General features: G+C 41.1%; 1 protein-coding gene across 1 annotated transcript; it reads left to right on the top strand.

Moving 5' to 3' along the window:
* The first annotated feature begins 22825 nt into the window (after positions 1-22825).
* LOC101675019 (olfactory receptor 1F12) lies at positions 22826-23770 on the top strand. Its single transcript, XM_004780002.3, has one exon. The coding sequence runs from the start codon at positions 22829-22831 to the stop codon at positions 23768-23770; it is 942 nt and encodes a 313-aa protein (XP_004780059.1). The 5' UTR covers positions 22826-22828.
* The last annotated feature ends 2833 nt before the right edge of the window (positions 23771-26603 follow it).

Genomic DNA, 26603 nt, shown 5'->3' with positions numbered 1-26603 from the left:
ACTGATTAGTACTGAAGAAGCTCTATCCCAACAAAACAGACGTCAGAAAATGACTATTTCAGTTCTATCATGTTCAAATAGTTAAGCATACAGTACATTTTTAAATCTTCTGAGAGTTTCAAAATCTGAATCAGAATAGACCCATTGATGTGTGAGAGAAATTGGTACAAAACTGTCCTAAAATAAATGTATCTAAAATCTGAATAGAGGTTATAGAGTTCACACTATTTTATATGTCCTCTGATTTTCTATAAAGTTGTGGTCAGTGTTACCCAGAATAAAAAATTATGCACAAGTATTTCTTGATAGAATTATTATAAAGGCATCTGAAAGAGTCTAAATGTGCAAAAAAAGAGAATATCCCCAGACTCACATATACTCAGAAGAGCAAAAAAAATAAAAAATTTAAAAAAAAACATGTTTCAGTCTCATGCACATACACACACAAATACAGATACACTTGTCTTAAGTAAATTGCTGTCAACTTTCCAAATGTGCCTCATAAAGGATACACTAAAGTGAAAGAAGACAAAAGTGAAATGCTAACTCCTCCACGGAAAGCACCAATATAGTAATGCAGCATTAGAATAAAATAATGTTGTAATTTAACATTATCCTATCCATAAGGACTAAGAAGGCAGATGAGAAAAGATAAAACTCCAGCAAGATGATATTGTACAAACGCTTTGCTGCTTTATAAGATTATATATGTGTGTGAAAAAGTGCTCCACATCACTCGGCATCAGGGAAATACAAATCAAAACCACAATGAGATATCACCTCACACCAGTCAGAATGGCTAAAATTAACAAGTCAGGAAATGACAGATGCTGGTGAGGATGCGGAGAAAGGGGAACCCTCCTACGCTGTTGGTGGGAATGCAAGCTGGTGCAGCCACTCTGGAAAACAGTATGGAGGTTCTTCAAAAAGTTGAAAATAGAGCTACCCTACAACGCAGCAACTGCACTACTGGGCATTTACCCTAAAGATACAAATGTAGGGATCCAAAGGGGCATGTGCACCCAAATGTTTGTAGCAGCAATGTCCACAATAGCCAAACTATGGAAAGAACCTAGATGTCCATCAACAGATGAATGGATCAAGATGATGTGGTATATATATACAGTGGAATACTATGCAGCCATCAAAAGAAATGAAATCTTGCCATTTTCAACGATGCGGATGGAACTAGAGGATATTATGCTGAGTGAAATAAGTCAATCAGAGAAAGACAATTATATTTTCTCCCTGATATGAGGAATTTGAGAGGCAAAATGGGGGGTTTTGGGGGGTAGGGAAGGACAAAATGAAAAAAGATGGGATCGGGAGGGAGATAAACCATAAGAGACTCTTAATCTCACAAAACAAACTGAGGGTTGCTGGGAGGAGGGGATAGGGAGAGGGTGGTGGGATTATGGACATTGGGGAGGGTATGTGCTATGGTGAGTGCTGTGAAGTGTGTAAACCTGATGATTCACAGATCTGTACTCCTGGGGCAAATAATACATTATATATTAATTTTTTAAAAAATTTTTTAAAGCACATGTTACTTGGCAAGAGAAAAATGTTATTAGGTAAAATAAAAATAAATAGATTCTACAAAATAAAAGAAGATGGCATTCTAAGTAATAATTACCATCCAAAAAATAATATAACGGAAAATGACACCTCATAAAAATACAGTTTTACAACAACAATTAAGAGAACAGATATCAAATGGAAGAGGTTAAATATTTAGTGCCGGCACACAGGAGCTCTAAATATTTAGAGCCATCATTGTAGGTGTTCAATGCTGACATATAAGTCTTATTTCATTGGAAGAATACATATTTCCATATACTAGCTGGTCAGTATACAACTACACATTGTAAAGACTGAATATCTCAAGATAGTGTCTATATTGAAGATATTTCAAATACATAACATTCACTGATATATTTGACATACAAACCCTGCCCTATCCAGTTCCTAGTGAATCCTGAAATCGTGTTGGCAAACTATGAACAGCCTCAGGGCTACGAGTGAATCTCTTCGCGTTAATGATGCATCTGTTTCATAGGTCTTAGCTAACCTCAGATATATTACAACAGGCTCCTCAGTAAGAATTGCATCAGACTTAGTCCTGCCTTAGCACTGGCAGCCTTTTGTCTCTCCTAAGAGTCTGTCACTGGCTAAGAGTTGCCCACACTCTGTTCCTGAGACCTCCTTGCAAAGCAGATCCCTCTCAGCTGAGGGCAAATCTCTGAAGAAGGGAATGGCTGTGCACCTGGCAGCCCATATTCCTAACACATAGGGTAAGGATCAGAGCAGCAGCCAGGTAAAGAGCGTCTGAGCGGGGCCCCAACAGCATTCACACAGAGTCCATTCATGATCCTGCGCAAGGATAGATGGATGGAACCTGGTATACCTTACACATCACCTCAGTGCAATTATACACATACACACACACATACAGACACACACAACTTATCATTTGCCTAATTCATGAATTAAACATTCAGGATTCTTCTTTTTTTTTATTCAGATTGGTATTTGTACTCACTTGAATGGTCATCATTTCTTATTAAAAATAACATGAAAATAGAAAAATGCTGACACAATATTCACAGAATGGAACTCCCCTGTGGTACTTACACCATAGCATTTTTAAAAATCCATAATATTTTATATTTTAGATATTTTGGTAACTCTTAAGGGAGAAAATGACCACTTAGAAACTATAAATACTGATAAGAACTTTTATGCATAGAGAACAAATATTGTCTAATTTCACAGACAACAAGGACCAAAGAGAAAGCATGGAAACAAATAGTCTAATAGTTTTACCATATAGTCTAATACTAGTCTAATATTTTTACCCATATACATACTCTCTTATTCTATTCCTGAAGCCCATATTTTATTGCCACTAAATATTCTTTTTTTTTAAAGATTTTATTTATTTATTTGACAGAGAGAAAGATCACAAGTAGGCAGAGAGGCAGGCAGAGAAAGAGGGGGAAGCAGGCTCCCTGCTGAGCAGAGAGCCCGATTCGAGGCTCGATCCCAGGACCCTGAGATCATGACCTGAGCCAAAGGCAGCGGCTTAACCCACTGAGCCACCCAGGCGCCCCAACCACTAAATATGCTTAATTAAATGATTATCCACATGTGCATACACAAGTATAATGAATGTATTACAGTAAAATGAAATGTCTCGGAATGACTTGGTGGAGTCTATAATGAACAATTAAGTTTACTTCTTATATTTGGTGAATTTCCATGGTCTGTTCCTTTAAACAATGGACTATATATGCAAACCAATACAGCTTTTCTGTTCCACGAACAATTGTAACTGAAAATTAACTAACTTACAATTCTTAAAGCAACACAGAGACCTAGTTCCATTTCACTCACTTTGCTCACCCTCTCTGTGGGTTCTAAGCTATCTCCCTACCTCCTTTCCAAATCACTGACTAAAGACGGTACCGGGCATTTGTACTCGGACATGTAGAAACCTTTGTGTTCTTTGCAGTAAATGCAAAGGTTTACTATACCAACACTGGCTTATCCATAAATTTTTCCTAAGCAAAAAGATACTTGCTCACAATGACTTCACATGTCTTCATGTGGTACAGATCTTCACTTTGCCTCTAGGAGGTAGGAGATGAAGACTTGCAAACTCCACTATGGTTTCCCGAAAGCAGTGACCTGGCTGTATGACAGGGAGATCCTTATGAGCACAGGAGAGGTGCTGTGACACTCAGCTGTGACTGGGCTGGCACCAAAAACCAAATGTGTTTCCCTGGCTGACGTCTCTGGGGAGCAGAAGCCCCACACTGTTAATGAGCCCCTGTCACTGAGCTGTCCAGAGGTGGCCGTCCTCAGGGAGAACGACGATCAAGGGCAATGTCAGAGGAGACTTCATCTCTTTCTTTTGTTTTTTCACATATTCAACAAAGGACAATAATTCCCTAGATTTCCACAACCCCCTGAGTCTCATCTGTGAATGACTGTCATAGTTTCCAAGACACTTAAGAGTTTTTCATCACAATTGCCCAAGTATTTACATCTATAAGTAAGAGTCTTTCAGTTACTTAATTTTTAATGTAAATATGCAAATAAATTCTTAATTTCATTCATAACCCATTTCATTCATTACCCATTCATAACCTATATATATATTAGCTCTATCATATATATATAATATATATACACACATAATATATATATTAGCTCTGTGATCCCATATATATCCCATATATATCTATATATATCCCATATATATATATATGGGATCACAGAGCTAATATATATATTTTATATATAGATATGGGATATATATAGATATATATGGGATCACAGAGCTAATATTAAGGCAATTCTTTTTTTTTTTTTTTTTTTTTTTGACTGAGAGAGATCACAAGTAGGCAGAGAGGCAGGCAGAGAGAGAGAGAGGAGGAAGCAGGCAATTCTTATCTTTACCATAAATATAAAAGAAGGCAACCAAATTTCTAATGTGACAAAGAAAAAAAAACTTCAAATCCTCTACAACACTCTTCAATTTATAACCACAGGTTTTAATGATGTACTCAAACGATTTTTAAAAATTATCTATGTATTGCATGGAGCACTGGGTGTGGTGCATAAATAATGAATCTTGGAACACTGAAAAAATAAAATTAAAAACAAAATTATCTATGTTTTGGGTGCTGGGGAACCCAGTCAGTTAAGCATCTGCATTTGGTTCAGGTCATGATCTCAGGGTCCTGGAAGTGAGCACTGCATCAGTCTCCCTGCTCAGGGGGAAATCTGCTTCTCCCTATGTCTCTGCCCCTCCCCCTTCTCATGTTTGCTCTTTCTCTCTCTCTCTCTCTCTAAAATAAATAAATAAAATCCTAAAAAACATTATCTCTGTTTTTCATAAAACATACATGGTTTATTTAAATTCAACTAGTCTTCGCATTTAAGTTCCAAATGATTTTGACTTTACCAGGATAATTAAAATAATCACTACAGAAAAATAGAAGGAAGCTGATGGGTTTATGGTTATTTCTGGTAGGTCCGTAAGTTTCAATTTCATTTATCATGTTCAGCAAAAAGAGATAAACTACTTCCTGAGGAAGATGTTCTTAGATTTGAATTTTTTCAGTTATTCCCATCCCAGTTAGATCCCCTCCTGAGAGCTGGAGGGAGAACAGGCAGCCACTGGTCCGGGTGTCCTTTGAAGAAAGAGGGAATCACAGTCCTGCTATTACGCTTTGCATCCCAGACCTCACTCACTGGCAGCCTTACAGGCTCAAATGGCTTTGATAATAGTGAGGCATTATCTAGCAATCTGACTCACACTCACATCCTAGATTGCATATTATCTAGGATACTCCAAGATATGCATGTAAGAATGGTCAACAGCATCATTGTTTGTATTAATGGAAACTAGAAACAATCCTAAAGCTTGTAACAGCAACCTAGGTAAATTGTGCCCTGTTTTCACAAACAAGTACTCTACAACAATATGAGTAAAACTATAGCTAAACAGGGCCATCTGGGCCGCTTACTCGTTAAGCATCTGACCCCTGACCTCAGGGTCATGAGTTCAAGCTCTGTGCTGGGCTCCACGCCAGTGTAGAGCCTAGTAAAAACCAACTTCAGCTAAACAAATAGAAATAGTGTTTTCCACACAAAGTACTAAGCAAATGATGCAAGTTTACAAGGATTACAAAGTAATCCTTCCCTCTACATAAAGTTAAAAAATAGGCAGAACAAATTACTGTTTATGAATTCAAATATGGGTGGTAAGACTATAGTTACAGTAAAAAACTATAGCGAAAACTAAAAATGATATCAAAAGGCTGATTATAACAAAGTCAAGATCCAAATAGAGAGAAAGGTATGCAGTTGGGTAGAGTCCGAGGTTCTGTCCAGGTTATAGTTAAAAATGTCAATATTGGGCCACCTGGGTGGCTCAGTGGGTTAAAGCCTCTGCTTTCAGCTCAGGTCATGACACAGGGTCCTGGGATCGAGCCCCGCATCGCATAATTCCATAATTCTTTACATTGAATGTATTTTTAAAGGTGTTTGTCTGTTTGTTTGTTTGTTTGTTTGTTTTAAAGATTTTATTTATTTATTTGACAGAGAGAGATCAGTAGGCAGAGAGGTAAGCAGAGAGAGAGGGGAAAGCAGGATCCCTGCTGAGCAGAGAGCCCAGTGCGGGGCTTGATCCCAGGACCCTGAGATCATGACCTGAGCCAAAGGCAGAGGTTTAACCCACTGAGCCACCCAGGCGCCCCTACATTGAACATATTTTTATACGACAGTGTTGTTCCTAATATTATATCTATGACGACGAGAAATCAGGAAACAAAGACATAATATAAAAATAATATAAATGATGAAGAGTATTTTTTTTTAAGGATGAAAGTGGCTGATAAAATCACATTTGGAAAAGCTAACTTTAGGCAAAAAAGATACACTATTAAGCATTTGTAAGGAATCACACATGTAAACGACAATGAATACCTGTTCAGAATAGGATTTTACAGAAAAGCAACACAACTGAAAAAGGAGGGAGCAGGAATGCTTCTTCAGCAGGAGCCTTGCCACTGTCCTCTCTGCAAAGCTGGAATTGTGAGGACGGTCCTTCCTCTGAAAGATCTAAATTGCCACCAGCTCAGTACATTTTCCAACTGGCTGTCTCTGGTCTCTGAACTCTTCCCAGCTCTCTGATCCTCTTCCTCACTACTTGTCCTCCCTCTGAGGGAAGGGAACAGCCCAACCTTCCTGCTAAGTGACATGTCACCGCCCTGCACTGCCCTGCACTGCTGCCCTTCGTAGGGGTCTGTGGTTACCAGTGAATAAATGGACAAAGAACCTGCCTGCCTCTCTGCTTAGTTGTGATTTCTCTCTCTGTCAAATAAATAAATAAAATCTTTTTTAAAAAAGAAAGAAAGCAAGCAAGCTTCCAAAATTGGATTTACTATGTCTTCTTTAAGTATTTGACCACTGAACTAATCCTTGCTCAGGCTGCTGAAAATATAAGGAAACCTAAAACAGTTTGAGCCAATCTCTATTTTCAGACATTAAAATTCTTTTAATTATGGCCTTTTGGAAACAAACCCTGTACTCTTGTGAAATTAAATGTTTAACATTATTCACACCTTAAAATTTTAAGTTATAAAGATAAAACTTGTAATCACAGTAAGAAGATATTTGTATTCTCAGCAAGCTAACACATTAAGAGCCGTGGATCACTGCCTTTTGGTAACCTTTACTCTCCACCTAGTAAGAGTAAGGACTTAACTTTTTTAAAAAGATTTTGTTTATTAGTGAGAGAATGGCAGTGAAAGCAGGAACACAAGCAGAGGGAGTGGGAGAGGGAGAAGCAGGCTTCCCGGGGAGCAGGGAGCCCGATGCAGGGCTCAATCCCAGGACCCTGGTATCATGACCTGAGCTGAGGGCAGACACTTAATGATGGAGCCTCCCAGACACCCCACGAGTAAGGACTTATTAAAAGCAGTTTTAAAATAGTCCAAAGTCCCATGGAAAGAACATAATTTTGGAATCTATATGTCTAAGTCTACATTTTGGCCCCATCATTTAAAACTGTGGCATTTCAAGAAAAGAATTTAACATCCCTGTTCCAGAGTATGTTCACTTGTACATTAACAATAAATGTTCACCCTCAGTGGTATGGGAAATAAATCTGAAGAAACAAGACACTGGACTAGCATCGTCAACCAAATACCATCAGAGAAGTGAAGGCTCAACACCACCATTACCTCACTGCTCTACTTCCATCATTAGGTCTAACAAACTGAGAACTCAGGAAATGATTGTCATTTTCATTTGCAGGAACTTAGACAGCAAAAGTGCCCACCAGCCTTCCACCTGTGCAAGCACATCTGGACCAGAGCTGGCCATTCTTATGCATGGAGGCAAGCATCAGATAGTTCAACAGGAGAGTCTTTCAGCTCCTATTGGGTATCATCTTTACAGTAGCAGAATATGTACTTTGAAAAGTAGAGCTGAAAATCTTGGGCATTGTATATAACACAACATAGAAACACTATGAAAGAGTAGAAGGCAGACAGGCTAGAGGTGTTAGGACCTAAGGAGCAACACTGTGGTGAGTTCCCTGAGTTGCGGTCTTCCCTCTTATATGACAGGACTGATTGTTGGAGAAACCACCATCCCAGAAATACCAATGGGCAGAGACCAAAGAAAAATATCAAGAAAGACCTCATCTCAGACCCATGAAAAAATGTTCATCATCACTAGCCATCAGGGAAATTCAAATCAAAACCACGTTGAGATACCAGCTTACACCAGTTAGAATGGTCAAAATTGACAAGGCAAGAAACAACAGATGTTGGAGAAGTTGTGGAGAAAGGGGAACCCTCTTACACTGCTGGTGGGAATGCAAACCGGTGTACTCACTTTGGAAAACAGTGTGGAGGTTCCTCAAAAAATTAAAAATAGAGCTACCCTATGAGCCAACAATTGCACCACAGGGTCTTTACCCCAAAAATACAGATGTAGTGAAAAGAAAGGTCCCATGCACCCCAACATTCATATCAGCAATATCCACAATAGCCAAACTGTGGAAAGGACCAAGATGCCTTCTAACAGATGAATGGATGAAGAAGATGTGGTCCATATACACAATGCACTATTAAGGCTCCAAATTTTACATCATCTTGGATGGGTCTGGAGGAAATTATGCTGAGTGAAATAAGGCAAGCAGAGAAAGTCAAGTATCATATGGTTTCACTTATTTGAGGAACAAAAGTGCTAGCATGGAAGACATTAGGAGAAGGGAAAAAAAATGAAGGGGGAGAAATCCGAGTGCGAGATGAACCACGAGAGACTATGGACTCTGGGAAACAAATAGAGAGTTTTAGAAGCAAGGGGGTAGGGAGATGGGTCAGCCTGGTGATGGGTATTAAGGAGAGCATGGATTACAGGGAGCACTGGGTGTTATATACAAACAATGAATGATGGAACAACATCAAAAACTCATGATGTGGGCGCCTGGGTGGCTCAGTGGTTAAGCCGCTGCCTTCGGCTCAGGTCATGATCTCAGAGTCCTGGGATCGAGTCCCGCATCGGGCTCTCTGCTCAGCAGGGAGCCTGCTTCCTCCTCTCTCTCTCTCTGCCTGCCTCTCTGCCTACTTGTGATTTCTCTCTGTCAAATAAATAAATAAAATCTTTAAAAAAAAAAAACTCATGATGTACTGTATGGTGACTAATAAACATACATACATACATACATACAACACCTCATCTTTCTCTAGCCAAAGAACAGGAAAAGAGCAGCTTAGAAAAGCAAAAAACAGAGAGGGAGGAGCAAGACCCGGAGGAGTTGAGACCTAAATATCCTTTGGTCTCAGATCAGCTAGCTAGTATAAAACCATTCTGAACACCTCAACTGGAAAGCAAAGAGAAGTACAGCAATTCTAGGAACAGAAAAGCAACCACTTTCTGGAAGGTAGGATGTCGGGGAAAAGTCAATCCCAGGCGATAGATGGGAACATATATTGCGAGGGGAAGGGCCAGCAAGCGGCAGAGCAGCGGAGACAAAATCAGGACTTTTGGAAGTCTGCTCCACGGAGGGACGTCACTCCAGAGGCTAAGCGGGGGTGGAGTCCTCCTGGGGACCGTGTGGTCTTCAGGACCCACAGGGTCACAGAAAGGCCGGGGGTGCCTGAGTGTGACAGAGCCCCCAGCATGGGCGTGCGGAAGCCGGCTGCAGAGAGGAGCCGAGGGGGCAGTTCTCAGCTTGGACTTACCTTAAACTCTGATCCGAGGCATAGTCAGGCTACTGCTCATGGAGCAGGGACCCCACGAGTGGCAGGTCCGGGGAGACCTCCCTTTCTCCTCCGGGAGGAGCAGCACAGGAACGCACGGCAGGAATCTGCTGGATTTGGAGACTCCAAACGGGCCAAGCGCCAGAGACAGAACTGCTCCGTCACAGGCTGGGTGAGCTCAGAGTGTGGCCGGAGACCAGGGAGATGGGTGGGACTGACGGCTCGTCCCCAAGGCAGCACTGAGCAGCCCAGCGGAACGCTCGCTTCTCCCGGCGGAGATCCTGCGGCCGCCATCTTTATTCCCGTCCTCCAGGGCCCTACGGAAAGCCTTCAGGGAACAAAAGCTCCCGGAGCAAAACCGCGCAGATTATTTAGCCTAGCCCCTGGCAAGGGCAGTGCAATTCCGCCTTGGGCAAAGACATTTGAGAATCACAGCAACAGGCCAGCAACAGGCCAGCAACAGGCCAGCAACAGGCCCCTCTCCCAGAAGATCAGCAAGAAGGTCCAGCCAAGACCAAGTTCACTTAACCAGGAGAACAGCGGAATTCCAGAGATACAGGAATGCAACACGTAGAACTCATGGCTTTTTCCCCATGACTCTTTAATCTTTCTAAGTTAAATTTTTAAATTTTTTTTATTCTGTTGTTTTAATTTTTCCTCTTTCCTGTTTTAATCTTTTTTAACTATTTTATCAATACCTTTTTTAAAATCTTTTTAATTTTCATTGTTATATTCTATCCATTGTATTTAACCTTATTTTTTGTATACATATAGGTTTTTCTTTCTTTAAAATTTTGGTTTACAGTTTCTCCTAACAGATCAAAATATACCCTAAATCTAGCACATGGCCTTGTTCTTAGTCTCCAGCCTGATTACAGTCTTTACTCTTTTTTTCCCTTTTTTTTCAACCAACTTACTATCTTATCAATTCTTTTTTTAGAATCTTTTTTAATTTTCATTTTTACAGTCATATTCCATCCCTTCTTTGTGTTTACCCTTATTTTTGTATATATATAACTTTTTCTTTCTTTAAAATTTTGGAAGGTAGTTACTTCTAACAGACCAAAATACACCCAAAATCAAGTATGAGGCTCTGTTCTAAAAAAATAAATATTTTTTTTTCTCCTTTCTTCTCCCCCCAGTATCAAGTCTCTTCTGATCTGGTTAGTGTATATTTTTCTGGGGTCATCACTACCCTTTTAGTATTTTGTTCTCTCATTCATCTGTTCTTATCTAGATAAAATGACAAGGTGGAAAAATTCACCTCAAAAAAAGAACAAGAGGCAGTACCAACAGCTAGGGACCTAATCAATATGGACATTAGTAAGATGTCAGAACTACAGATCAGAATGACGATTATCAAGGTGCTAGCTGGACTCAAAAATAAAAGCATGGAAGATACTAGAGAATCCCTTTCTGGAGAAATAAAATCCCTTTCTGGAAAAAAAAAAAAAAGAATTAAAATCTGACAAATCTGAAACCAAAAAAGCTATTAATGAGGTGCAATAAAAAATGGAGACTCTTACTGTTAGGATAAATGAGGCAGAAGAGAGAATTAGTGATATAGAAGACCAAATGATGGAGAATAAAGAAGCTGAGAAAAAGAGAGACTAACAACTACTGGACCACAAGGGGATAATTCAAGAGATAAGTGATACCATAAGATGAAACAACATTAGAATAATTGAGATCCCAGAAGAAGGAAGAGAGAGAAGGGGCACAAAGTATATTGGAGCAAATTATAATAGAGAATTTCCCTAATTTGGTGAAGGGAGTAAACATCAAAATTTAGGAGGCACAGAGAACCCCCCTCAAAATCAATAAAAATAGGCCAACGCTCCGTCATCTAGTAGTAAAACTTACAAGTCTCTTGACAAAGAGAAAATCCTGAAAACCAGCTCAGGACAAGAGATCTGTAACATACAATGGTAGAAATATTAGGTTGGCAGCAGACCTATCCACAGAGACCTGGCAGGCCAAGAAGGACTGGTCTGATTTATTCAGAGCACTAAACGAGAAAAACATGCAGCAAGAATACTATATCCACCTAGGCTGTCATTGAAAATAGAAGAGGAGATAAAAAGCATCCAGGACAAACAAAAACTAAAAGAATTTGCAAACACCAAACCAGCCCTACAGGAAATATTGAAAGGGATCCTCTAAGCCAAGAGAGAGCGTAAAGGTAACATACACCAGAAAGGAACAGAAACAATATACAGTAACAGTCACATTACATGCAATACAATGGCACCAAATTCATATCTTTCAATAGTTACCCTGAATGTAAATGGAATAAATGCTCCAATCAAAAGATACAGGGTATCAGAATGGATTTTAAAAAAAGACACATCAATATGCTGTCTGCAAGGCACTCAATTTAGACCCAAAGACACCTCCAAATATAAAGTTAGTGTGGAAAATATTTATCCACACAAATTGACATCAAAAGAAAGCTGGGATGGCAATCCTTATATCAGATAAATTAGACTTTGTACTGGCACAAAAACAAACACATAGATCAATGGAACAGAATACAGAGCCCAGAAATAGACCCTCAACTCTATAGTCAACTGATTTTTGACAAAACAGGAAAGAATGTCCAGTGGAAAGAAGACAGTCTATTCAACAAATGGTGTTGGAAAAATTGGACAGCCACATGCAGAAGAATGAAACTGGACCATTTCCTTACACCACACACAAAAATAGACTCAAAATGAATGGAAGACCTCAATGTGAGACAGGAATCCATCAAAATCCTTGAGGAGAACACAGGCAGCAACCTCTTCGACATCAGCCTCAGCAACTTCTTCCTAGAAATGTAGCCAAAGGCAAGGGAAGCAAGGGCAAAATGAACTACTGGTATTTCATCATGATAAAAAGCTTTTGCACAGCAAAGGAAACAGTGAAAAAACCAAAAGACAACTGACAGAATGGGAGAAGATATTTGCAAATGACATCTCGGATAAAGGGCTAGTGTCCAAAATCTGTAAAGCACTTACCAAACTCAACACCTAAAGAACAAATAATCCAATCAAGAAAAGGGCAGAGGACATGAACAAATATTTCTGCAAAGAAGACACACAAATAGACAACAGACACATGAAAATGTGCTCAACATCGCTCAGTATCATGGAGATACAAATCAAAACCACAATGAGATACCACCTCACACCAGTCAGAATAGCTAAAATTAACAAGTCAGGAAATGACAGATGCTAGTGAGGATGTAGAGAAAGGGGAACCCTCCTACACTATTGATGGGAATGCAAGCTGGTGCAGCCACTCTGAAAACAGCATGGAGGTTCCTCAAAAAGTTGAAAATAGAGCTACCCCAAGACCCAGGAATACCCAGTATTTACTCTAAAGATACAAATGTAGTGATCCGAAGGGGCAGGTGCACATGAATGTTTATAGCAATAATGTTCACAATAGCCAAACTATGGAAAGAACATAGATGTCTACCAACAGATGAATGGATAAAGAAGATATGATATATATAGACAGATAGATACACACACACACTCAAACACAATGGAATACTATGCAGCCATGAAAAAATTAAATCTTGCCATTTGCAATGACATGGATGGAACTAGAGGGTATTATGCTAAGCAAAATAAGTTAGAGAAAGACAATTATCATATAATGTCTCTGATATGAGGAATTTGAGAGGCAGACCAGGGGCATCGTGGCAGGTAGGGAGGGAGAAAAGGAACCAAGATGGAACTGAGGAGATAGACAAACCATAAGAGATTCTTAATCTCAGGAAGCAAACTAAGTGTTGCTGGAGGGGAGGGGAGTGGGATGGATGGTGTGGCTGGGTGATGGACATTGGGAAGGGTATGTTCTATGGTGAGTGCTATGAAATGTGTAAGACTGATGACTCACAGACCTGTACCCCTGAAACAAATAATATATGTTAATTTAAAAAAAGAAAAGAAAATTTAAAAACTTTTAGGCACTAACCACTGTATTCCAGAAAGCCTGTGGCCCCTTTCCCACCCCACCAATGCCAAGCTGATGTGATTTCATGGCAGCCTGGTGGAGATGCACAAATGTTACCAGCACTCGGGAGTAATGTGACCACGCCTCGCCCCTGCTGTCAGTGAAGGCTCTGTGGGGAGGAGTAAGGAGGCACCTATGTCCCTCCCAGCCAGTGTGGTGTTAGTAGAACCCTAGTGGGTTTACATTCGTGGGTCCCACAGGGCTGAAGCAAACAGAAACAATTCTTAACTGGCTATCCCCCCCAGGGCAGCAAACTGACACACCCACATATTCTGTGAAAGAAGCCAATTTTTGGATCTTAATAGCTGCTGCATTGAAGTGGGGAGGGGGGTTGTAAATGAGCACCCACCTAGGGGCCAACTGCAAGGCTTTCCAAAGTCCTGGAGGCCGCAGGTACCATCTTCACTGTGCACCTGTGGGTCTCTGTGAAAGGAGCTCATACACACGTCTAGCGTTTCAGCTTTTGTAGCGGCTGCCTAGAGGACACATTCCTCCAAAGCCTCACTCTGGTGGCCAGTGGGGCTTGTGTTCCTGGGTTCAACAGGACAATAGCAAAACAGAGACAGTTCTTCACCAGCAATGCAGAGAGAGCAGCCAGACATGCCATCTGCCCAGCTTCCCTTGAAAGAGGTATACTTATAGACTTTCAAACCTGCTGTCTGATGCCTCCTTCCAATCAGTCTACACCAAGGTGTTTTCTGAGATCCTCCCTTTAGGGACATGGACAGGTCCTGGCAAATCCTCCAGTACTAGGGGCTACTTAGAGCAAAATGGAGCAGAAATGTTTCGCAGCTGTTGATCAGCTACACCACTGCCTGGGAGCAAGTCTGACAGAGAGAGACAGAGACAGAGACAGACAGAGGTGGAGGTGGAAGCACAGTTAGGAACTTCTTTAAGCTGCTACATTTTCAGGACCTTTTGTTCTAAGGTCCTTTAATTCACCTTACAAGTTTCACACCCACTTCTTTGGATTTTCCTTCCAGTTGCATTTAGACTCCAACCCTCCACTGCCCAATCATTGCATTTTGATGTGCCTCAAACCTTGGTCTTATGTGCTCTTCTTTCTCTAAAATCTCTCCCCATGAGATCTCCAACCTTATGGCTACAAATGTCTATGACACGCAAAAACTTGAAAATCCCTGTTTAGAATCAAGATCTTTTCTATAGGGCCCCAGATTCTTTGTCTTAGTCAGTGCTTTCTCAGAAAACAGAACTTAAAACAAAGGTTTGTGCACAAGTACTTAGTACACAATTTATACAGCATCAGGAGTAAAAGGAGGGGAACAGAACAGGGAAGAAAAGTGGGCTTGTCATCAAGTTTGCCACCAGTGTGAGTAACTGGGTGCTCAGTCACATGTATGCCCCTGAAATAGGTCTTAGGGAGACCTATTACCCATCAGTTCCCATTCCCCACTAGCCAAATTTCACTCCATGGGGTACTAACTGCCCCATGACCACTAAGCCGTCTCCTTATCCTCTACCAACGTGTGGAAGCATTAGAGGAACTGTAGAGGCCCAAGATGAGGCATTGTCAAGTTGCACCCAAATAAAAGTAGAGCTCGCAGAACTAACTATTGCACCAGTGGTTGAAATAAGAAAAATGTGAGGCTCTGAAGATCTCAGGTGGTACTCAAGAGTCTCCTGAAACAGTCCACCCCTGGCAACATTAAGATCCCTTTGTGTCCAAGCAGAGTCCCTTGCAAGGTAGCTGCCAGCACAATCTCTATAAAATCTTTTTTTTTTTTTTTTTTAAGTACACTCCACACCAGACCTACTGATCAAGAGTCAGATGCTTAACCGACTGAGCCACGCAGGCGCCCCACAATCTCTATAAAATCTTAATGCAAGAGATTTAGTGGAGCGCCAGACTGGCTCAGTGGGTAATCTTGGGGTTGTGGGTTCCAGCCCCGTGTTGGGTGTAGAGATTACTTGAAAATAAAATCTTTTTTTAAAAAAGAGAGAGCGATTTAGTAAAAATGCTATGATCCCAAGCTACAAGCCATTCAGAAGCTTTTGACCAAAAATAGATTTGATTTATCCTGAGCTATCACTTTAGCCTGTGTAGTTTGCCTGGAATGGTGGTCCAGACATTTATCCTCAAGAGAACTATACCATTCCTTGTCTTCCTCTTATATAGTCATGGTTACTCTAATTCCACATTCACACCCAGGCTCCAGATACAGGCCTTCCTTTCCTTGTGTGTAGCATCTGCATGATCTACACAGCCACCTACATGATAATCAAAGTCAATCATCCCCCTCCAGTTTCATAACCCCTTTCTTCACCTACTGGTCTAGTGGCATGAGGAGCCCAGAGTAGCCATGAGGTAGTCATAGCTTCAAGTTCAGTGAAACCCCTCCTGTGGTAACATTCTCTTCCTTAGGATCAAATCTGGCTGACCTAGAGGTACAGGTATGAGAAATACAAACTCTAAAAGCATATCATTTGGAGAAATGATAAAAAAGGGGGGGGTTTAAAAAATAAGTAAATAAATATAGATCTATGTTGATATATATATAAATATAGATAGATACATTTATATATAGGAGATTATATATACGTATATAATCTCCTACTTTCATCTTTGGTTGATTGCAAAACTCCCCACAATTTTGCCCTCCTTCCTGAATCTGTATCTTTTTGCCATGTGACTTTTAAGTTTCTCCACCAAGAGGCAGATTCTTTCCCCATCCTTTGAAACTGGTTAGTCTTGTGACTTGCATTGCACAACAGAATGCAGTAGAAGTGACATTGTGCCAGTTTTAAACCTAGGCTTCAATATACCTTTCATGGTTCTACTCTCTCAGAAATCTTCCCCTACCATATGAACATCCTTCTGGAGCATGAGAGATCACATTGAACAGACAGGTGTCATCCCATCTGTAGCCATTCTAGAACACTAAGTCCTAAATGAACCCAGTTACAGGTATGTAGGGGTTTGAATGAGTCTAGCCAAGACCAGAAGAGCTACCCAGCTAAGCCTAGCCCAAATTGCTGACTCACATATTTGTGAAATAAATAATGGTTGGTGTCTTCAGCTTCTAAGTTTTAGAGTGGTTTGTTATATAGAAAAATCTAACAGATGCACACCCTTTGACATCTAGACACATAGGCTGTAGCACTGGGGACACACTACCATATATGTTTTTTTTTCCATGCATATACACCATCCTGGAATATGGCATCCCCAAACTTCTGAGTATTATCCCCAAGCTGATATATTAGCTGAAGTTTTACAAGGCCATTTCACTGTTATATCAGGCTGAGTGCTTTGTAGGATGAAGTACATGATAAAACCACTGAATCCTGATCATGTGCCCATTGTCTCGTCTCCTTTGCCAAAAAAAAACAAAAACAAAAACGGGGGGAGGGGCCTCTTGTCTCAGGCAAAACTGATAAATCAAGTATTCAGAAGCTCAAGGATGGTGTTGTTTATAGGGTGCTTCAATCAGGGAAGACAAATCCTATATTTAGAGAATAAGTCAACTCATGTTGCAAAAGTTTGTTTCTGGTGAAATGTTGGATATTTGTTATTTTGGAGCTTCTTGGAAGGTGGAAGGGGAGATATGTGTTACAAGCCTTCCTGGGAGTCTGTGAACAATTTCCAGATCTTTTAATTTCTTGAATCTCCCTGGAGGATTATGTGCCACGTACATTATCCCTAGGGTTGCAATTGGGAAACCCACAAGGGGATAAAGTAATTATTACTGGAGCTGAGGAAGCTTGGCAAGACTGGGTTCTCAAGCACTGCAAAGAAGCTATAAACGCCAGTGCTGGAGAGTCCTGAGGTCACTTCAGCTCTCACTGCACCAGATACAGCTGCCCAAGAAGCATCCCATCCCTCAGCCTTGTACGTCCTGGAGGAGGGGCAACGTTCTCTTTTTAAAAACTTTCCCATTACTCTTGAGACTTAGAAGCTAAAGTCTCTTCTTAGAAGATTCCTCATATGAGGATTTGGTAAGTGTGCTGGAAAGTGAGCAGATCTGAGAAGAATGGAGGAAGCAAGTCTTTACCTAAGTAAGACAAGTTCAGGTTCTACTCAAGACCACCAGGCATTGTCTATCATACAGTAATGCCATTTGTGGACTGAATGAATGAGTTGATTAATAAATGGGAGCCCTCCCTGTGAAGGTGTTAAAGCCTAGATTCAGTAGTGGTTTAGTGAAAAGTGGGTGAGATTTCACATCAATTAACTCAGGTCCTGGCTCTGTGAACACCCAGTGAATATATAATGAGGATATGTGACCTATATTATAGAGGTATTATGAGGATTAGCAAACTATGAGAGCATTTAGTATGGCATCTAATACTTGATAGTGGTAAGCTTTATCTTTACTGTTTTCTTATCTTGGTGAAAATTTTATTATTTTTATACAATTTCAGAATTTACTCAGCAGGTTTCATGTACTTTCCATTGTTTTATCATTTTTCCAGAGTGAAAACATTTGGATGATAGAAAGTAGAGAGGAGGGGTCTTTAATGTTATCACTGCTACCCCATCCTTATGCACGAATGAAATCAATAAAATCTATGTTTACACATCCAGAGTATTTTCACATGCCCATGACTCCTTCTTCATGTCTCCTATAGATTATTGAAAAGCTCTTTCTGTTACCTCCAGAGCATTTGTTTTCTGGAATATTTCTTTTGTACATTCTCTGTAAATGAATGTTTCAATATTCAGATCAGTTCTTTAACAGAATCATACAAAGAGCTTAGGATAACAGTTAACAATAAGCTTGGGTCTAAATAAAAGAACACTAGGAAGATACGTATCTGCAGCTGGAAGAGTTGGGTAAATGAGGACCAAATGCCAATGGGCATGAACTTAGCCCCATCTAGGAAGAGTCTTCAGAACTGAGTTTAGGAAGAACTGCTAGGTCAAGAAAGTCAAAGGTGCAAAGGTGAGAGGGAAAATAAATAGGGGATATCCTTTTAGGTGGACAACGCAATTAGCAAAGGAGTCAGAGTTGAAGTAGAATGTTAAATGACTCTCGCTTTTCCTTGAAAATCTACTTTAATCTTCCTCTCTTCAGGTAGGCTTCCTCTGTTATTTGGTCCACATAGCATAAAGTGACAAGGGCCCAAATTCTAAATTTTTATATCTGCTTTGTCCAAGAACTAAGTCACTTCACGTGGCCATTTCCCCCACCATCTCCTAAGCTCCTGGTTAGGGCAGGACTTTGGCAGGACTAGGGCAGAGACTTTGATGGAAGAAGAGTGAAGACTACAGTGGCTTTTTTCTCTTGGGTGTTTCTCTTGAAGTAGAAGTGATGGATTTACACACTAGTAGCAACTGACAAGGCAGAGAGGCATTCTACAACTTACGTGTTAAGTGGAGAAAGGCATGGCACTTCGCATCCAGAGAACCCAGTCATTTGAATTTGTATGTAGACTGCATTTCACATTTCTGTTATTCAATCACCAGAAAAATAGTTCAACAGAGTTTCTCCATTTCCTTTAGTTTCTGTCACCAGACTCTCCACTGCTTTGGCTAAGATACAAGACCATGGCGCTAGGTGGAGAACCAAGAATAGAACCCCAGATGGTGTTGTCTTGCACACTCTGGCATGCAGCCCACCCCACCCAAAAAAACAGCCTCTCTTCACAGGCAAATATAAATCATTGTTTGAGAAATTGGGTTTCCCTAAGCAGAGATGAATAATATACAGTCTATGTGCCTTCCAAAATAGCATGCTGGAAAGGAAGAGTTATGAAAGCAAAACAAAACAAATATATAAATATTTATATCTATATATGTATTTTCAAATGCTATGTAGGCTGGAATTAAAGTCACTCTAAAGTATACATGCTATCTGATATAAGAAAAGTCTTCTGAGAATTTTAGAGGTATATCATTTATTCAACAAATACATATTGATTTGTATGTCTGCTGTATTATCAGACAATATTCCACCCATATATTGGTTTAAAAAAAGGATCAGTTTCCTACTTTTATGGACCTCACATTTTATTGATGCATATCACAAAACAAATAAATTGCTTTATATGAAACAAGAAAATTCCAAGTGGTTGTGATACGAAGACAAAAGGCAATAGAGAATGTCTTGGGGGAAGCTTTAGGTAAGGTGGGGTGGTCAGAGGATTTCAGAGTGAGAAAAGCCAGGGAGACATAAAGTTTCAGTGTGCATTAGGAAATTCTAAGGGTGGGAAATTAGTCACAGCAAGAGATAAGACTAGGCAGGTAAGAAAGGGATAATGAAGAACCGTGTGTGCCATGATAAAGAATCGGGAGTTTGGATGAAGGCAATTGAAAACTATTGGAAATTTTTAAGAAGGGAAGGAGGGAAATTCTTGTTTTAGAAGAATAACTTCTTAGGTAGGATGAAGAAAGATTGAAAGGGGAAGACTACAGTCTTCTTTCCTTCCTGCCTGCCCTCCTGGGAAGGAAGACTAATGGGAAGGTTATTGCAAGTATCCACAGAGGAGATGAGAGTCTGGCATAGTCAGTGTAACTAAGGACAAAGAAAAGCAGTATGGGTGTGACAAAGTCGGAACACCAACATGGCTTGGTCGTGAACTGCATGAGTCAAGAATAACTCTAAAGTTCCTGGCTTTGGTTTGAAGCTCCTCAAAGATGGAGACCATGCCTTTCTTATTCACTGATATTTCCCAACGCCCAAAACAGTGCTTTAGTTGTAGTAGAAGTTAAAAATCTATTTGTTTGATAATATTCTAAGTTCCCAAAAATAACATCAACAGAGGTTAATGATTGATTGGAGGTAAGTAAAAGAAAGAGAGAGAAGTCCTGGGCTAACTCCCAAGTTTTCTATTCTTGAACAACTGGACAAACTATGGTGCTGTTCATTGATAAAGGGCACATGGAGGTAGGAATGGTCTTTGAGCAGGGAGAATATGATGGACTCATTTTGGGAAGTATTAGACACAAGATGTCTGTGACATCCAAGTAGAAACATCCAGAGAGCACTGGAAATACGAGTCTGAAGATGAGAGAGAATTGCGCCAGAGAAGTAATTTACAAGAGAGCAGCATATAGATAGAAAAGCCATGAGAGTGAATAGAATCACACGGGAATATGGGTAGAATGGAAAGAAAAGGAAGCATAAGACAAAACAACAACAACAACAAAAACAAAACAGAGAAATGCCTACATTTTATGGCTGGCAAAGGGAGTGCATTCTGCAAAGGCAACTGAAAAGGAATGGCCAGAAAGATCTGAGAAAGTTGAAAATAAATCCAAGGAAGAGTTTCTCAAGAAAAGAATTCTAAGAGGTCTAAAAACAAAAGGACTAAGAAGTAAACATTGGGTTTTTCAAGACTCCAAAGAGCAATTCATTAGCATGGCTGAGGCAGCAGCCGAGTGGCATGTGGGTATGAGGAAACGAAGTCCATGAGGAGTTTTGCACTGGGGAGAGAATCAGGAAGATACCCAGAGGTAGACGTGGATCTGAAAAGGGAAGCCAAAGGTGGGAGAGACCTCAGCTGAAAGTCAAAGTCCAGCAGAACAGGAGAACATATAGATTACAGAAAGGAGGAGCTGGGGACACCTGACTGGCTCAGTCAGCCGAGCAGGTGGCTCTTGATCTTGGAGTTGTGAGTTTGAGTCTCACGTTGAGGATAGAATTTACCTATTTAAAAAAAAAAAAAAAGGAGAAGCTGAGGCTCTGGAGACTTGGGACAGGAGGAAAGGAGAGAAGGAATGATGAGTAGAGATGCAGATAAGTTTCCTGTGTTGGTGGCAGAAAGTTGAGCACATCCATCTGACCATGGCTTCATTTTTTCTGTGATGTGAAGGGACATACTGGATGTTCAAGGAGGGAAGATTTACGATAGCCACTGTGGAGACTAGGAAAGAACCTGACCCTCCCAGTTATGGCTGGGTCACCAACAACTTGCATTTATTAAGTAATCATTCTTTGCTGAGAATTTTGCACATATTGAGTCATTTCATTTGTACAACAACCTTTAAGGCAGGTGTCATTATCACACAAAGGAGAATTAAGATTGTAAGATTTGGGGTGATTAAGTGCCTTGGTCACCCAACCCACAAGTAATGGGGTCTGGTTCCAACTGGGCCAGCCATAGCCCACATTCTCCAAGAACTTTTCTAACTCTCAGGGAGCCCTCCGTTCTTGGGCAACTATCTCATCTGTGGATGTGAATGTTTGTCTTCTTAATTGTTTTCCAGGGTAGTATTTTTCATCTACATTTTGATCCAAGTTTCAGGAACTTTCCATTGAATTGTGTTTTCTATAACACCAAGACATGCAGCACCCAAAGTAACCACGATATCTTATAAACATAAACCCAGTTTTTTGTAGTTATGGTTAAAATGCTACAAAAAAAAAACACTGAAAGGGAATCCTGTAAATGTGCCCCCTCCTTTGATATAACTTTCTCTGTGTTCTTTTAGTTTTAACTACTAAAACTAAAGTAGTTACTACGTGTGTTATATAACTTTTTAACTATTTTGTAAATAATTTCCTATGTTGCTCATAGTCTTCATGTAAACTATTTTGGGGAGGCTTAATTTTTTTATGCTTGTCAAACATGTTACTTTATTTCTCTTTCAAATTTTAAAAAGCTAAGATGGTTTATCTTCTTATAAATCCTAAATGGCTCATAGGATATTGGATAAATATCTGGAAATTTTTTCTCCTTTAAATCTCAAAGTTTGGCTTACAGTCAGTGTGTCAGACTCATGGATGTGTTCCAACACGGGGCTAGTAGCCAGGAAACCACACAAAGTGCAGAGTGTACAAGAGCCACTATGGACATCACAGGTAGGAAGAGGGAGAGGTACGAAGGTCACTTGGACGTCCTGGTGAGGTGAGGGAGGATAAATGAAAAGTCGGCTGATGAAATGGAAAGACATACCCACGGTCAGCAAAGCTCAGGAGAAAGTACCAGAGAGGAGGCAGGATGGCCTAAAGAAATATTTAGTAAAGGAGACAAGACTAGGTGAATAGACAAAAAAAGGTGGGGAGGGGATTTTTTTTTTTTTTCCTGTCAAAAGTATTTCATCCTCTTGGTTTTCATGCAGATATATCCACTCAATGGAAAAAGGAAACCAAACCAGTGTCTCTGGATTTCTCCTCTTGGGCTTTTCAGGTTGGCCAGAGCAACAGGCTCTCCTCTTTGTATTTTTTCTGTGTCTCTACCTAACAGGGCTCTTTGGAAACTTGCTCATCTTGCTGGCTATCGTCTCAGACCATCGCCTCCACACACCCATGTATTTCTTCCTTTCCAATCTCTCTGTGGTAGACATCTGTCTCCCTTCATCTACTGTCCCCAAGATGCTGCTGAACATCCAAGCACAGACTCAGACCATCTCCTACCCTGGCTGCCTGGCTCAGATGTATTTCTGTATGATGTTTGCCAACATGGACAACTTCCTTCTCACAGTGATGGCGTATGACCGTTATGTGGCCATTTGTCACCCTTTGCATTACTCCACCATTATGACTCGGCGCCTTTGTGCCTCTCTGGTGGCTGTGCCTTGGGTCCTCGCCACTTTGAATCCCCTCTTGCACACCCTCATGCTCACCCGTCTGCACTTCTGCTCTAACAACATCATCCACCATTTCTTCTGTGATATCAGCTCTCTCTTCCCCCTCTCCTGTTCTGACACCAGTCTCAATCAGTTCATAGTTCTGGCTGCGGTGGGGCTGATCTTTGTGGTACCTGCAGGATGTATCATGGCATCCTATATCTTCATCATCTCTGCTGTGATGAAAATCCCTTCTGCTCAAGGAAAACTCAAGGCTTTCTCCACCTGTGGATCTCACCTTGCCTTGGTCATTCTTTTCTATGGCGCAATCACAGGAGTCTATATGAGCCCTTCATCCAACCATTCATCTGAAAAAGATTCAGCCACATCCGTGGTCTTCATGGTCATAGCCCCTATGTTGAATCCCTTCATATACAGTCTAAGAAACAGTGAGCTGAAATGGGCATTAAAGAAGGCTGTAGGTCAGACCAAAACCATATCCCAGTGATCTGTACTGACTGAAAGGCGTTCAACCGGAAGCAAATCCTCATGGGTTCATCATTTTCATTCTAGTCATAGTTACAAAGCTGTTATAAAATACCTAACTAAACTTGGCAATGACCTAAATTTGCTACCTAATCACAGGCCTTATATATTTGAGTTCCTGAAGGTATTATTGTTGTGGGCAAACACATTCAGACGAAGCCCCTGAAAATCACAGTAAGAATATGAGATCAACATTTGAATGCATGGTAAAGAACTCCCAGATGGCTCAGGTCAACACAGAAACGTACCATGGGGAGTGTGGAATACAGCAGCCCCCGCAGGCCTGTCCTCCGGGAGTAGACAAGAGTGATGTAACCCCATCGTCATGCATGAAAAACAATAGAGAGGAAAACTATTATGTAATAAAAGGTTCAAATCATAACTGCAATGAGAGGTTAAAGAGAAAAGATATTGGTGAGGGTATGAGAGGTCAAGCAAAGCTTTGAGAAAAAAGCCGCACTTGATCTGGATCCAGGACGTAGGTGATTTTTACATAGAAACAATGAAAATGGGGTGCCTGGGTGGCTCAGGGGGTTAAGCCTCTGCCTTCAGCTCAGGCATGATCCCAGGGTCCTGGGATCAAGCCCTGCATCGGGCTCTCTGCTCAGCAGAGAACCTGCTTGCTCCTCTCTCTCTGCCTGCCTCTCTGCCTACTAGTGATCTCTGTCAAATAAATAAATGAAATCTTAAAAAACAACCAAAAAAAAAAAAAAAAAAACAGAAAAGAAACAATTAAAATATTCCAAATCCAGGAGAAAGCCTTGTAGGTAAGCAGGAGCATGGTATGTGTGAGTAAGTGTATTGAATAAATTAATCTGGACTGGTGAAGGAGCCAATGAGGGATTGGTGGGAATGAGGGGATGGATTATTTCTCACCCTAATGTTTTTTATATTTAGTCATATTTTATGATTATATTGTATGTATTTCCTATAACCTGTCTTTATTCCCTGGTGTAAAAAGCACCACTTATATCTTCCTTGTATATATGTATATAAATCTTATGATGGTGGCAAAGAATGCCTGGAAGACTATTAATCATCATTTTTAAAATTAAAAGTCTGGGGCACCTGGGTGGCTCAGTCTGTTATGCATATGACTCTTGGTTTGGGCTCAGGTCACGATCTCAGGGTCATGAGATCAAGCCCCACGTCTGGCTCCACACTTGGTGCAGAATCTGCTTGAGATTCTTTCTCTTCGTCCTCCTCTGCCTCTCCCTCTGTTCATGCTGTCTCTCTCTCTCTCTAAAATTAATTAGTTAATTAATGAAACATCTGTGCTGTTATTTAGAGTTGCCTATATGAGAAACGACTGCACCAGCAATTGATAACATTTGCCTCTGTCATATTTGATTCGGAACTCATAGCTGATTTACAGATTGTTTTCTGGGTCCATTGTGCTGTCCAGCACCATGAAAAGTGCCTTTTTCCATATGCCATATGTCCCATATTTTAAGTCATACTATCCAAAACATCTCTTCAAAGTTGGTTAAAAAAAAAAAAGGTAAATAAATAAAATGCTCAATCATTTTCATATATGTAATAATTAACAGGCAGAAATAAAGATAAAAACTGATTTTTTTAAAATCCTGCTATAAATGTTTGTTTTGTTTCTTTATGATGAAAAGACCATTTACAAGTTACCCTTGTGTTTTATACTTTTTTCTTATGAGATTGAGATCAGAAAATTTTGCTGGAGCTTGGAAGGACTCATGTAAGCAGCACTGACCGGATGGGACAGAGCAGCACTAGCTCTAAGGGACCCATCGAATCCCAATTCGCAGTCTCTTGAAAGACCTTTGTATGCATCAGCTTTCTTAGTTGCAAAGAAACAGAAATCGATGCTGCTTAATTAAGCAGAAACAGAATTTAATCAGAGTGTTGGGTAATTCATAAAGATGCTCGGAGGGCTGGAGAACCAGGGCCACGAGCACCTCGTGAAGGCGCACTCGTGAGTTGTGTCCTCCCGCCGTGTCGGCTTTATTCAGTCGTAAAGCGAAGGTAAGTCACAATTGTAAGCAGGTTCAGGATTGCAGACGCAAGGACAGCTGACCACGTGATTACACCTGGCTTCTGACACACCTGGCTTCTGACACAGGACGAGCAGCAGAGCAGAAGACAAGCCACCCCGCAGACCCGCTAACAGGAGGGCGCGGGAAGTCAGCGAACCACACGCGACGTCAGCTCGTGCGCGCGCAGTTGGCATAAGGCCTGGTCGGGTCCCGGGTCCGGTCCCGGTCGGGTCCCGGGTGGGGTCCTGGGTCCGGTCCCGGCCCGCTCCCGCGCTGACGCTTCTGGTGTTCCGGCGGGGCGCGCGCTCGGCTCTGTGCGGAGATCCACGCGGCAGAGGCTCCAGCGGCTGCTGCCTGTCTTAAGCTCGGACGCAGAGGGGCCAGGCCTGAGGCGTCTGGCCGTCTGCTGCCCAAATCCTCCCTTTTAAAGCGTGGCTCAGTGGGTTAAGGCCGCTGCCTTCGGCTCAGGTCATGATCCCAGCGTCTGGGGTCGAGTCCCACATCGGGCTCTCTGCTCCGCAGGGAGCCTGCTTTCTCCTCTCTCCCTGCCTGCCTCTCTGCCTACTTGTGATCTCTGCCTGTCAAATAAATAAATAAAATCTTAAAAAAAGACAAATAAAAATAAAAATAAAGGGATTTAACCGGTCTTGGGTCTCCGCAGGCTCCTCTGGTTCTGCGCATTATCAGTTGTAGGGTAGAGGCTGACGTTGGTCCGAGCGGTAAACCCCGCTGCGGTAACCTTAAGCGCTTGTGTCGCTGCTGGGCACAGGCCCTGCCGGACACAGG

Source organism: Mustela putorius, unplaced genomic scaffold (assembly GCF_011764305.1).
Source record: "Mustela putorius furo isolate JIRA1106 unplaced genomic scaffold, ASM1176430v1.1 tig00537295_pilon_pilon_pilon, whole genome shotgun sequence".
Lineage (NCBI taxonomy): Eukaryota > Metazoa > Chordata > Mammalia > Carnivora > Mustelidae > Mustela > Mustela putorius.
This window is presented reverse-complemented; position numbering and strand designations above follow the sequence as displayed.

Excerpts from the sequence above, each read along its gene's own strand:
- LOC101675019 (XM_004780002.3), top strand. The coding sequence starts at position 22,829 with ATGGAAAAAGGAAACCAAACCAGTGTCTCTGGATTTCTCCTCTTGGGC.